This window comes from Cetorhinus maximus, chromosome 10 (assembly GCF_964194155.1).
Source record: "Cetorhinus maximus chromosome 10, sCetMax3.hap1.1, whole genome shotgun sequence".
Taxonomy (NCBI): Eukaryota; Metazoa; Chordata; class Chondrichthyes; order Lamniformes; family Cetorhinidae; genus Cetorhinus; species Cetorhinus maximus.
The window spans coordinates 43729169-43742279 of NC_135888.1; the positions used below are offsets into that span (position 1 = coordinate 43729169).

The 13111-nt window shown below is 42.6% G+C and overlaps 1 protein-coding gene across 4 annotated transcripts in view; it reads right to left on the reverse strand.

Moving 5' to 3' along the window:
- Positions 1-13111, reverse strand: part of pnpla7b (patatin-like phospholipase domain containing 7b) — a 317033-nt gene that overhangs the window by 176814 nt on the left and 127108 nt on the right. For all 4 annotated transcript variants that reach the window (XM_078550357.1, XM_078550360.1, XM_078550356.1 and 1 more), the window contains one exon: positions 5104-5217. In XM_078550357.1, the coding sequence (XP_078406483.1) occupies positions 5104-5217 (114 nt within the window). The remainder of the gene's footprint in view (positions 1-5103; positions 5218-13111) is intronic.

Here is a 13111-nt window from a genome sequence, read left to right on the forward strand (position 1 = left end):
TATAAACCCAGGTACCAGAGCTGAAAGGCTAGTGTCTAAGAGCCACTGCACCATCCAGTACCCCCAAGCTCCTCTCAATGCTTCATTCAAAGGATCTTATGAAATGTTTGAAGGAAGTGGCCCTTCATCCAATTTGATCTGATCTTACAACCATACCATAGAATCATATAGCACAGGAGCCCATTCAGCCTATCATATCTGCCAGCTCATTGAAAGTTATCCAATTAGTCTCACTCTTCTGTTCTTTTCCAGTACCCCTGTATTTGTTTCATTTTCAAGTATTTATCCATCTCCCTCTTGAATCCTTTCTGGCAGTGGATTCCAGATCATAATAGCTCGATGTGTAAAACAATCTTCCAGTTAGTTTTCAAACATCTAACCGAAGAGAGACCAGATGCAATGTTACGCCTGAAGGATGGCACTGAAGAGACGTCCTGGATTATGAACGCAGGTCTTAGTGTGGACCAGGAATTCTACAAGAGCAGCCCAAAATCTTCCCCATGTGCAAGGTGTCTGCTTTCAACTTTCCATGGTCACTTAGCTCAGGTCCAGAATCCAGTAGCACAAAGATCATGGACGTGAATCCATACCTCACCACTGAAGCACTACTGGAACATTTTATTCAAAAGATGTTTGCAAAAGCACATGAAATTTTCACCATGCACTACTGCACTGCACAATATACGTAAACATTGTGCTCTTACATTTAGAGTTGCAGAACAAACTGACAATCTCCTCATCTAGAGCTCATTGCAGTCACAGACACCTGAGAATGTACAACACTGGAGTGCAGCAATCAAATGTTAATCTATTCCAGACTTATTATTCACTAAAAACCCTGACGAATGTTGCTCCCTTTCAGTCGACAGTGTGAGCAATGCGATGCATAGAGGCTAAACAGAATCTTTATATGTAATAAACAATTCCAACACAGAGACGAGTATTTTAAAAGCTCTACATTACCAAATGGAAAAATAAGACATGCTTAAACACAAATATAGCAGATAAAGTAAATTGACAGGAATTGCTGCCGTTGCCTGTGTGCTATGCTATGTCTCAAATATTTTACCCAATGTATACCATCACTGGCAGACACTCAAAATTAGGAACAATTTTAATAACTTCTGGCTTCTGTTAAAGTGTTAAAGTGTAACCAAACCAAGCTGTGTAGATTATATATTGCAGGAGGAAACATCCCTTTCTAAACATTGCAGGTTTCACAGTACCCTTCCATTTCCAGACAGATAAATAGTGTAAAATAAAAGCAAAATACTGCGGATGCTGGAAATCTGAAACAAAAACAAAAATTGCTGGAAAAACTCAGCAGGTCTGACAGCATCTGTGGAAAGGAAGACAGAGTTAACGTTTTGAGTCTGTATGACTCTTCATCAGAACTAAAGAGGAATAAGAAATGTGGTGAAATATAAGCTGTTTAAGGGAGATGGGATAAGTGGAGCTGGGTAGAGGGCCAGAGATAGGTGGAGGCAAAGGAGAGATTGCCAAAGATATCATAAACAAAAGGGGTGTTGACGGTGGTGATATTAGCTAAAGGATGTGCTAATGGTGACATTAAGGGTAGAAAGCAGGATGAGCAAGTGACGGATGGCCCTAGTGGGGGTGGGCTGGGGGGAAGGGATCGAAATAGGCTAACAAATGGAGATAAAACAATGGATGGAAATAAATTTTAAAAATAATAATAGAAATAGGTGGGAAAAGAAAAATGTATATCTAAAAAATATAGAATAATTATTAGAAAAAAGGGATCAAAAAGGGGGTGAGGCTGGAGGAGTTCATGATCCGAAGTTGTTGAATTCAATGTTAAGTCCGGGAGGCTGTAAAATGCCTAATCGGAAGATGAGGTGCTGTTCCTCCAGTTTGTGTTGAGCTTCACTGGAACATTGCAGTAGGCCAAGGACGCACATGACCCTGACCTTCCTGTCGCTTGCCAACTCAGCACACCGCCCTGCTCTCATGCCCACCTCTCATTCGTCTAAAATTCAGGGATTACAGGCTTAGTTCACTCACCAGGAGTCAGTCTAGTGAACCTTCATTTTACTCCCTCAAATGCTAGTATATCCTTCCTTAGGTAAGATCATCAAAACTGAAGACCATATTCCAGGTGTAGTCTCATCAGGGCCCTATACAATTGAAGACTTGTTTATTCTTATGCTCCAACCTCTTTATAACAAAAGTTAACATACCATTTGCCTTCCTAATTACTTGCTGCACCTGCACATTAGCTTTCTTTGATACGTGTACAAGGACACTCAGGCCCTCCGAATACCACCATTGCCCAGACTCTCACCATTCCTTCACCTCTAGCCCCATCCCCAGGGTGTTTCAGCGTGAGGCCTATTCTCACTGTCTATTGCAATCCCAAATAGGTTCACAGTGTGCTGCCCATTCCCATACCATGAGCTCCAAACCAAACAGGTTTACTGCGTAGTACTTATTCCATCACTCCCAGTTCCATCCCTAGCCTGTTTAATGGTGTGCATGTATGCCCTTACACTCTAAAGCATGGCTGCTTCTTCAGATTTGCACACTGTAGGTTCTTTATGAAACACTGTTCCAGTTCTAGAGGCTACGACTGCTCCCATGAAGACTATAGCGATCTCAACTGTGTGCACGGAAATTTCTAGAATGCACGTGCCTGTCATTTTCTGACCATTCTTATTTAGCAAAATAATAAAAGAGAATGATTCAGCTTTCAACTGCGATGACTCATTCCACTGTTACCAGGGAAACAAAGCCCCATGCTGTGTTTGCTGAATGAACACCTCCAGAAATGTCACATGCATCATTCAAATAAAACTTTTAACCTTTATTGGTACCAGCTTCTCAGTGCAGACCTTTAATAACTATGGTAATGAATGAGCAGCCAATCTTTGTTAAGATACTAAAAAGTACCCATCAAAGCTGCACTGAGACCTAATTTAAAAAATGATAATTAAAGTGTGGAATTAAATCATGAGTGAACTCAGCAAACTTTAAGCCATGCTCAAGTGCATGTAATGACAATAAGGCCATACAACATATATAAAATGTTATTCAGATCATTAGGTGGACCCAAAGCCCCTTCAGGACAACTGCCCAGGGCAAAAAAAAAGCAGAAAACATCAGGAATTGGGCAAGGAAGGCAGCTGAGCGCCTTCCCAATTTTGACAGAGGACACACACCTGAAGCAGGAATTTGTCTTTTCACATGTTGACAGGCCTTCTCAAATCAAAGAATATACAGCACTGAAACAGGCCATTCGACCCAATTGGTTCATCCTGTCAGTTATGCTCTATATGAGAATCCCCCCATCCTCCTCCATCTCACCGTATCAGCATATTCTTCTATTCCTTGCTCCCTCGTGTTTTTATCTAACTTCCCCTTAAAAGCATCTAGGTTATTGGCCTCAACTACTCCTTGTGGTAGTGAGTTCCACATTCTCACCACTATGTCGGTAAACAAGAGCATACAGCTTTCAAGACATCTCCAGCATTTAGCATTTTAATTTCAGGGCTCCAGCTTCTCCAAGTTTCTGTTTTAATTTGGTTAGTGTATTTGTTATTTAATTATTGTCAGAGAAAAAGAAAAATTACAATGTTTGTGAAGACTCTCAGTCAAAACGAAATGAAGCAAATGGAGAGCATCAGTCTGAAATGTCCCTACGGAAGTTTCTCTGGGCTGCTGATGGCAGGAGGAGACGATACATTGGAGTAACTTGGTTTCCTTAATTTCTTTCAGTATAAATTGATTTAAGAGCAAACAAGGCTTACTGGCAGTCACAATTACCAAGTGACTTCACCTGACTTCCTGCACCAAGTATTTTCTGATTCTTTGTACAACCTACCCTACACTCCAGGGTCTCGTCCCATTCCCGTGACAAAGTTTGCAGAGTTAACAGCGAGTGGAACAAATTCCCCTTAGTTTTGTCCTTAGCCACCTTTCTCCAACATTGCGAAGTACTTGGCAGCTTATTTCAACAGAGAAAAGCAGACATGAAATCCATAAAAATAAATCCCACATGAAGAGCACCCAACTTGCAGTACTTTGTACAATAATTAGGATCCCACCTTGTCATCCATTGTAAATACCAAAGGCCCAAAACAAACACCAAAGGCTGAAGTTCCAAACTAATGCAGAGGCAGTCAGTCTTTACATGCAGCCTTGCTTTGCACTTGGTATGGACCTTGGTTTTAATTCACATTTATAGCAATCAGGCTTTGGCTTCTTAAGGTAAAGCTGCACTCTCACTGCTTGAGCACCAAGAGTCTTTTGTGTTTTGCTAATCATTTGGAAGACTGTCAGTTTTCTAATGATACCCACTTTGCCACTGAACGCAGGACTGATTCAAAAATGCGGAATGCAACCATGCTTGCAGCCTTGGCGTTGTGCTGGACCCTGAGCACAAGAATGGGCTCCCTGTACAAACTTTCTTAGCATGACAGTTGGATTAGAGTCTCCTTCCACTCAACGATGATGTGAGCAGCCAAGAAGCCAGAGCTACCTCACATTCATCGCTGTTAAAACTTATGTCAGCACCACATTGATTATTACTGAATAGCTGCATATAATGTTGGGTTTATTCTAAACACGGATAGTGCAGAGTGAGCAGCAAAGAACAGACTCACCTGCTCTTTAAATGAAACAAAAAGTGCTGGAAAGACTCAGCAGGTCAAGCAGCATCATGAAAGATCTGATGAAAGGTCATCTTGACCTGAAATATTAACTCTGTTTCTTTCCACAGATGCTGCCTGACCTGCTGAGTGTTTCCAACATCTACAAGATTTTGCTTTTGTCATCTGCTCGAGTTTGGCACACAGAGAATTTCAAAACTCACCTATAATAAGGTGCACAGCCTTAGGTGGAGCCTTGGGTGAGGAGACATATGGGGAAGAGATGAAGAACAGACATGTATACACTTCTTAAAGCTACCTCTTAGTAGTTCGAAAGAGTTCTCTCAACTCTGGTTTATTGGGAGATGATGCAAACTGGTTAAGTTTATGCACACGATGATGAGTAAACGTATTATTGCAACTTTGGAATCTGGGCACTAAATGATGACATACCTACAGGAAATTTTGTCTCGCTGAAGTGACATGCTTTTCTTACCTGAGGGTACCTGCGCTTGATGGAGTTCAAAGCTCCCTCAGGAAGTTTGGCTAGTTCAGAATCTCTCACTGCATGGACTGTGGTGGCAGAGGGCTGACGAGTTAGGGCTTCTACCTGTGTGAGGGGAAGAAAAACAGGACCCATTAGGAATAAATTTTACCTTGATACATAACCTCCGACAATCACTTTTTGCAGCAGCCACGGGGAATGAAGAAGAAAAGTTTACAGCACCACACCACGGTGCAGTAATATTTGAAGGTCTAAACCTCTCAAGTCTCCACATTGTTTCAAACATTTTGTACAGCATTGATTACAAGAGCCTGGCAACTCTGGACAAGTTACTAGCACAAGCTTATGGAGAATGGACTGGTTTAAATTGAGGCCAGACTGATGGGATAAACGTTCCTCTATCGGCTGGTTATAAGGGTCCCCATTTGATAGGAGGTTTCGCAGTACCAAGCCAATTGCTGGTGGGTGCAATTCCATGGCAAAAGACTTCTCCCTCAAAGAAAGCTCAAGGATAAATTGTCTGGGCTCTGTGTTCTGGAATTCCCTCCTTACAAATCCCCCCCTCTCTAACTCACTTTCTTCCATTAAGACACTCCTTACAACCTACCTCTTTGACCAAGCTTTTGACCATCTGACCTAATATATCATGTGGCTGGGTGGCATGAAGGAGCTGATCAATACATAATTAATTCACATACCATTTGAAAACACTGAATTGTCAATCTTAGCCAGGGTAGGGAAGTGAAAACACCCTGGCACTTTGCCAATTTGGGTGATGGGGGTGGGGGTGGGCAGCTGAAACAAGAGAGAAATCCCGATGAGGCGCTCATTCATCTTCTTTGGATGGGCCACATAGTGGGAGGGGTCAGGAAACAGTTCAACTACTTGCCCTTTTGGCCAAAACACATCATTAAATTGTCATTGAAACAAGAAGAGAGAAATGAAAGGTACAGATGATTTGGAGGTCCTCAGGTCTGACAACAGCCAAAAAAAGAAAATTCTCAACTGACTATGTGTATGGCATCTGGACCACTGGCATTTACAAAAGTAATATGTAAACACTGGTAAATATGCAGAAGTGAATAAGAGGGTGGGAGGAGGGCTGAGGCTGTAAGGATAGATTCAAAAGGTTAAATTGCTACATTTTACAGAGATGTTAAAAGGAGATGTACTAACATACAAAAAATGATGAAACCAGTTGATCCATCGTGAAACAAAAAAAAATACTGGAAAAACTCAGCGGGTCTGACAGCATCTGTGGAGAGAAGGGCAGAGACATTTAGAGTCCTTATGACTCTTCTTCAGAGCAGCTGGTCCATCGTGCCTGCCTCGCAATCATGATACCTTAAGCATTGCATCTCACCTCAGTAAAATATGAAATATTAAGTAGTTTTGCTAAGGTATATTGTGAAGATTATTTCACAGTAAGGCACCAAGGGCTTCTATGGTTCTGTACTCTGCAACTCTACCTCCTGCCCCACATTCAAAAGTTTTCTCAAAACCCTTCTTTTCAACTCTGCCTTTTGTTATATTCTATAAAGTCCAGAGATGAAGGATAAAACTGCAGCCCAATCTTTGCACACTTCATAAGCTTTTAATTACAGAGATACACATTACAACCATGCACCTTCTAATCCAACAACCGCAGTTTCACAAAAGCAAACTACTGCTGGAAACCTGAAATGAAAGCAGAAGTTATTGGAAATACTCAGCAGGTCAGGTAGCATTGGATGAGAGAGAAGCAGAGTTAATGTTTCGGGTCAATGGCCTGATACATTAACTTTGCTTCTTTCCACAGATGCTGTCTGACCCACCAAACATTTCCAGAATTTTCTCTTTTTATTTAACTACAGTTTCAGTCTATTCCTACTTATTGAAGCACAAGTGAGCCCCCAGTTAATGTCCACCACCTGCATACAATTAACACTTATGATTTGCCTCACACCCACCCCCACCACTACACAAACATTTTCCCTTCTCTTCACTATTCCTTGCAAAGGGTTCTGAAATGTCTTTATGTACTGGAGGAGGGTTACAGAAATGCAAGAAGTTGTAATATGACCCACACATAGAGAAATAAATTTAGATCATATACTAGAATAAAGTACTTCACACACCATAATAAATGTCTTGAATCATCTCCCAGACAAGATAGCTGAGGTGCAGATTTTGAAGCGTTCAAAACAGTGCAATTCCAGGTTGGGAGGTTAGCATACTGTACAAATGAGGCTCAGGGTGTTGAATGGGCTTTTCCCGACCTTGACTTGTCTTAAACTTTGAACAAGAAATGCAGCAGCAAGTTCATGAACCGCAGGTCAACACAGAATTACTACCCAAGGATATGTTTATAGTAAATTCATCCATGAGGTGTGGGCACCTCTGACAAGATTAGCATCTATTGCCTATCCCTAGTCACTCCATAAGACCATAAGACATAGGAGAAGAAATTAGGCCATTCGGCCCATCGAGTCTGCTCCGCCATTCAATCATGACTGATATGTTTCTCAACCCCTTTCTCCCGCCTTCTCCCCGTAACCTTTGATCCCATTACCAATCAAGAGCCTATCTATCTCGGTCTTAAATACACTCAATGACCTGGCCTCCAAAGCCTTCTGTGGCAATGAATTCCATAGATTCGCCACTCTCTGGCTAAAGAAGTTTCTCCTCATCTCTGTTCTAAAAGGTCTTCCCTTTACTCTGAGGCTGTGCCCTCGGGTCCTAGTCTTTCCTACTAATGGAAACATCTTCCCCATGTCCACCCTATCCAGGCCTTTCAGTATTCTGTAAGTTTCAATCAGATCCCCCCTCATCCTTCTAAAGTCCATCAAGTATGGACCCAGAGTCCTCAAATGTTCCTCATATGTTAAGCCTTTCATTCCTGGGATTGTTCTCGTGAACCTCCTCTGGACCCTCTCCAGGAGCAGCACATCCTTCCTGAGATACAGGGCCCAAAATTGCTCACAATATTCTAAATGTGGTCTGACCAGAGCCTTATAAAGCCTCAGCAGCACATCCCTGCTTTTATATTCTAGTCCTTTCGAAATAAATGCCAACATTGTATTTGCCTTCTTAACTACCGACTCAGCCTGCAAGTTAACCTTAAGAGAATCCTGGACTAGGACTCCCAAGTCCCTTTGCACTCCAGATTTCTGAATTCTCTCCCCATTTAGAAAATAGTCTATGCCTCTATTCTTCCTACCAAAGTGCATGACCTCACACTTACCCACGTTGTATTCCATCTGCCACTTCTTTGCCCACTCTCCTAACCTGTCCAAATCCTTCTGCAGCCTCCCCGCCTCCTCAATACTACCTGTCCCTCCACCTATCTTTGTATCATCTGCAAACTTAGCCAGGATGCCCTCAGTTCCTTCATCTAGATCATTAATGTATAAAGTGAAAAGTTGTGGTCCCAACACTGACCCCTGCGGAACTCCACTAGTCATCGGCCACCATCCTGAGAAGGACCCCCTTATCCCCACTCTGCCTCCTGCCAGACACCAATCTTCTATCCATGCTAATACCTTGCCTCCAACACCATGGGCTCTTATCTTACTGAGCAGCCTCCTGTGTGGCACCTTGTCAAAGGCCTTCTGGAAGTCCAAGTAGATAACATTCATGAGGTGATGGTAGGGCACCTTCTTGAACGGTACCCTCAACCTGTTCATCAATAGTGTTTGAATTTAGTCACCACATTTCTTTAGTATGTTATGTTGTAGTCCCTGAACTAACAGGCTCTGCAATGACTCCAGTTGTCACAAGGGCATTTCCCCACAGTACAGAAATTTCTAAAACAGCTGCAATAAGAGTCCAGACCACAGATGTCCTTGAACAACAGATAAATAGTGCTTTGCTGAATGACACAATTAGGTGGAATGAAAGTTTTGCCATTTTCTGCCTGAAGCAACTCAGTCCTATAACCAACTGTATTCTTGCAGTATTTACGGGCAAAGAGTGATATAGATTGTACGAAAATAGCTGTCAAGTAAAATTTGCAAGAAGCAGAGGGCAAATAAGCTGCAGCTAGTGTGTAGCATTTACAAACACCCCCAACCATATAACTATGAGGTGCTGCAGGTAGTGTTTTTTGGAAATCCTTTCAAAGAATGCAAACATACAAATTCAAATATCACAAACTTAAAAGAAAGTCCTGTTTTAAAAACATGGTATTGGTATGTAATTTTAACCCTGTTTGCTAGCGCAGCATTTGTGCTTTGGTCAAATGTTTTAGTTAACTAAAAACAACTCTATCCCCCATTGTTGTGTAACACCAACGGTAACCCAGAGAGCAAGCTGCTTGCTCCCAGACTTGTACTGTTACACTTACTTCTATGCGTTAGAGAGAAAACATCATAAAAGGAAGGATGAAAAGGAGGGAGAGTGTACATGGACCTCCATTACTTTCCCCTCTCTATGCTTTGCCATTCCAAATATCTCTTTGGCTCAGCATCCCATGTTGTCTGATTACTCTCCTGTGAAGCAGCTTCGAATGTTTTTCTTTTCCTAATATAAACACAATTGTTGTGTTTCACACCCTACATCCAAATCTCCCTTCTCTTTTCCAACATCTTCATCCCTTGCCTCTTAGGTCCTTTGTGCCTCAGTTTTTCCTCCAATCCAACATGTTAATTATGATAAAAGCAAAATTATCATTTGTTAATTATCATCACAGTTTCCTACTTTCCAAACAGGGGTAGTGAGAAGAACTATTCCAGCTCAAATACCCTATTCTCACCGCAGGAGACAAACTCATTTTGGACCATGAAGGAGAATGGGGTTGCTCCCACATCTCTCTAGAAGTACCTGGAGAAAACAGAAAAATCAAGTATCTGAGGTAGGGGAAGGGACTGCACAAACAACAATGAGATGAAGGACCAGTTAATCTGTTTGCGGTTATGTTGCTTAATGGCAACAAGAGTAAGTCATTTGATCCACTGAGCAGCTCCACAATGCTGTTTACAACTGCAATTATTATATAAATTACATTTGCAAGCCCAATACACACTTTTTTCTCAATACTGCTACTTTCCAAATGCATCCACCGATTCTGGCATCTAGTCACTTGGTAATATAGGACTTGAGTATTGCTGAAAAAAGAAACATCCTGTCTAAACTTTCGTCTTGCACCCATCAGGACAGATCGCAAGAATTCCAACAGTAAAGGGAACAACAATTTATATTTAGACAGCATGTCTCCTTTTTTCAGCAATACTCAAGATTTTGCATCTATCACTTTCTGAGACAGGGAATTCCACATTCCCACATCCTTTGGTGAAGATCTTTCTTCCTAGATTCACTAAAATATTGAAGGGAATTGGCAGGATATATAAACATTTCAATCAGACCATTCCACACTTCTTTCTCTCTGGGTAAAATCTCAAGCATATCCAGTTCCACATAACAACTCAGTCCCTTCACCCCAGATATGGTCCTGATGAATTGTCGCTCGTCTTTCTACAAAAAGAACGTCGCCAAGAACTAGCAAGTTGGAGCAATGCTGCTATATTGACATGGCATTACCAATTACCACAGATACGGGTTGCTAGTGGGATATAGAATATCAGATGTTCTGACTATCAGTGTTTAGAAGCTCCAGCACAATTGTATTTAACAGATGACCATTCACACATCAATAGCTTTTCAATTATTTAGGGTTACAGAGTCTCTTTCTGATGCAAGACCACACATTTTGAGAGATGCTTCTCTTCAGGAGAAGGGGTGGTCTGAAATGATAAGTTGTACTGATTTTTAAAAAGTTCCTGATAGTGATCACTTAAGAGGAATGTTATATGCCTGAAGATCAGGGAGGCAAATAGATTAGGAAGAGAACGGGAGGTCAAAGATAAAATGGAATCAATTTTTTGAATTGTTTAAAGTTAACAGATATACAACCCTAACAAGGGAGAAGACAATACAGGGGGACTAGTGCCAAAATTGGGAGAGCTGTCTCACAGACCAGTCAAGCAACAGCCTCTCATAGTCATACTCTCAGAATCATACCTTACAGATCATGTCCCTGACGCCACCATCACCATCCCTGGGAATATCCTGTCCCACCAACAGGGCAGACCTGGTAGAGGTGGCGGCACAGTGGTATACAGTTGGGAGGGAGTTGCCTTGGGAGTCCTAAACATAGACTCTGGAGCACTTGAAGTCTCTTGGCATCAGGTCAAACATGGGCAAGGAAATCTCCTGTTGGTTACCACATACCGTTCCTCCTCAGTTTATGAATCAGTACTCCTGCATGTTGAACATGGAGCTTGGAGGAAGCACTGAGGGTGCCAAGCACACAGATATTCTCTGGGTGGGGGACTTCAATGTCCATTCCTAAGCGTTGCTCAGTAGCACCACTACAGACCGAGCTGGCCGAGTTCTAAAAGACATAGCTGCTAGACTGGGTCTGTGGCAGGTAGTAAGGGAACCAATATGAGGGAAAAACATACTTGACCTCATCCTCGCCAATCTACCTCTCACAGATGCTTCTGCCCTTGGCAATATCGGTAAGAGTGACCACCGCACAGAGCTTGTGGGCATGAGGTTCAGTCTTCACATTGAGGATATCCTCCATTGTGTTGTGTGGCACTACCACCGTGCTAAATGGGATAGGTTTCAAACAGATCTAGCAACTCAAGACTGGGCATCCATGAGACGCTATGGGCCATCAGCAGCAGCAGAACTGTACTCGACCACAATCTATAACCTCATGGCCTGGCATATCCCCCACTCTACCATTACCATCAAGCCAGGGGATCAACCCTGGTTCAATGAAGATTGCAGGAGGACATGCCAGGAGGAGCGCCACGCATGCCTAAAATGAGGTGTCAACCTGGTTAAGCTACAACACAGGATTACTTGTGTGCCAAACAGCATAAGCAGCAAGCAATGGACAGTGCTAAGCGATTCCACAGCCAACGAATCAGATCTAAGCTCTGCAGTCCTACCACATCCAGTCATCAATGGTATTGGACAATTAAACAACTCACTGGAGGAGGAGGCTCCACAAATATCCCCATCATCAGTGATGAGGGAGCCCAGCACATCAGTGCAAAAGATAAGGCTGAAGCATTTGCAACAATCTTCAGCCAGAAGTGCTGAGTGGATGATCCATCTTGGCCTCCTCCTGAGGTGCCCAGCATCACAGATGTCAATCTTCAGCCAATTCAATTCATTCCACGTGATATCAAAAAATGGCCAAAGGCACTGGATAATGCAAAGGCTGACAATATTCCGGCAATACTGCTGAAGAGTTGTGCTCTAAAACTTGCTGTGCCTCTAGCCAAACTGTTCCAATACAGCTACAACACTGGCATCTACCCAGCAACGTGGAAAACTGCCCATTTATGTCCTGTACACAAAAAGCAGGACAAATTAAACCCTGCCAATTACTGCCCCATCAGTCTACTCCCAATCATCAGTAAAGTGATGGAAGGGATCATCAACAGGGCTATCTGGCAGCACTTGCTTCGCAACAACATGCTCAATGATGCTCAGTTCAGGTTCTGCCAAGGCCACTCGGCTCCTGACCTTATTACAGCCTTGGTTCAAACATGGACAGAAGAGCTGAACTCCAAAGATGAGGTGAGAGTGACTGCCCTTGACATCAAGGCCACATTTGACCAAGTGTGGCATCAACGAGCGCTAGAAAAACTGGGGTCAATGGGAATAAGAGGAAACTCTCCAGTGGTTGGAGTCATACCTAGCACAAAGGAAGATGGTTGTGGCCATTGGAGGTCAATCATCTCAGTTCCAGGACATCACTGCAGGAGTTCCTCAGGGTAGTGCGCTCAGCCTAACCATCTTCAGCTGCTTCATCAATGACCTTCTTTCCATCATAAGATCAGAAGTGGGGATGTTCACTGATGATTGCACAATGTTCAGCACCATTCACGACTCTTTAGATGCCGAAGCAGCCCATGGACTTCCAGAAGGCCTTTGATAAGGTGCCACACAAAAGATTAGTACACAAGCTAAGATCACACTGAGTTAGGGATAATATATTAAC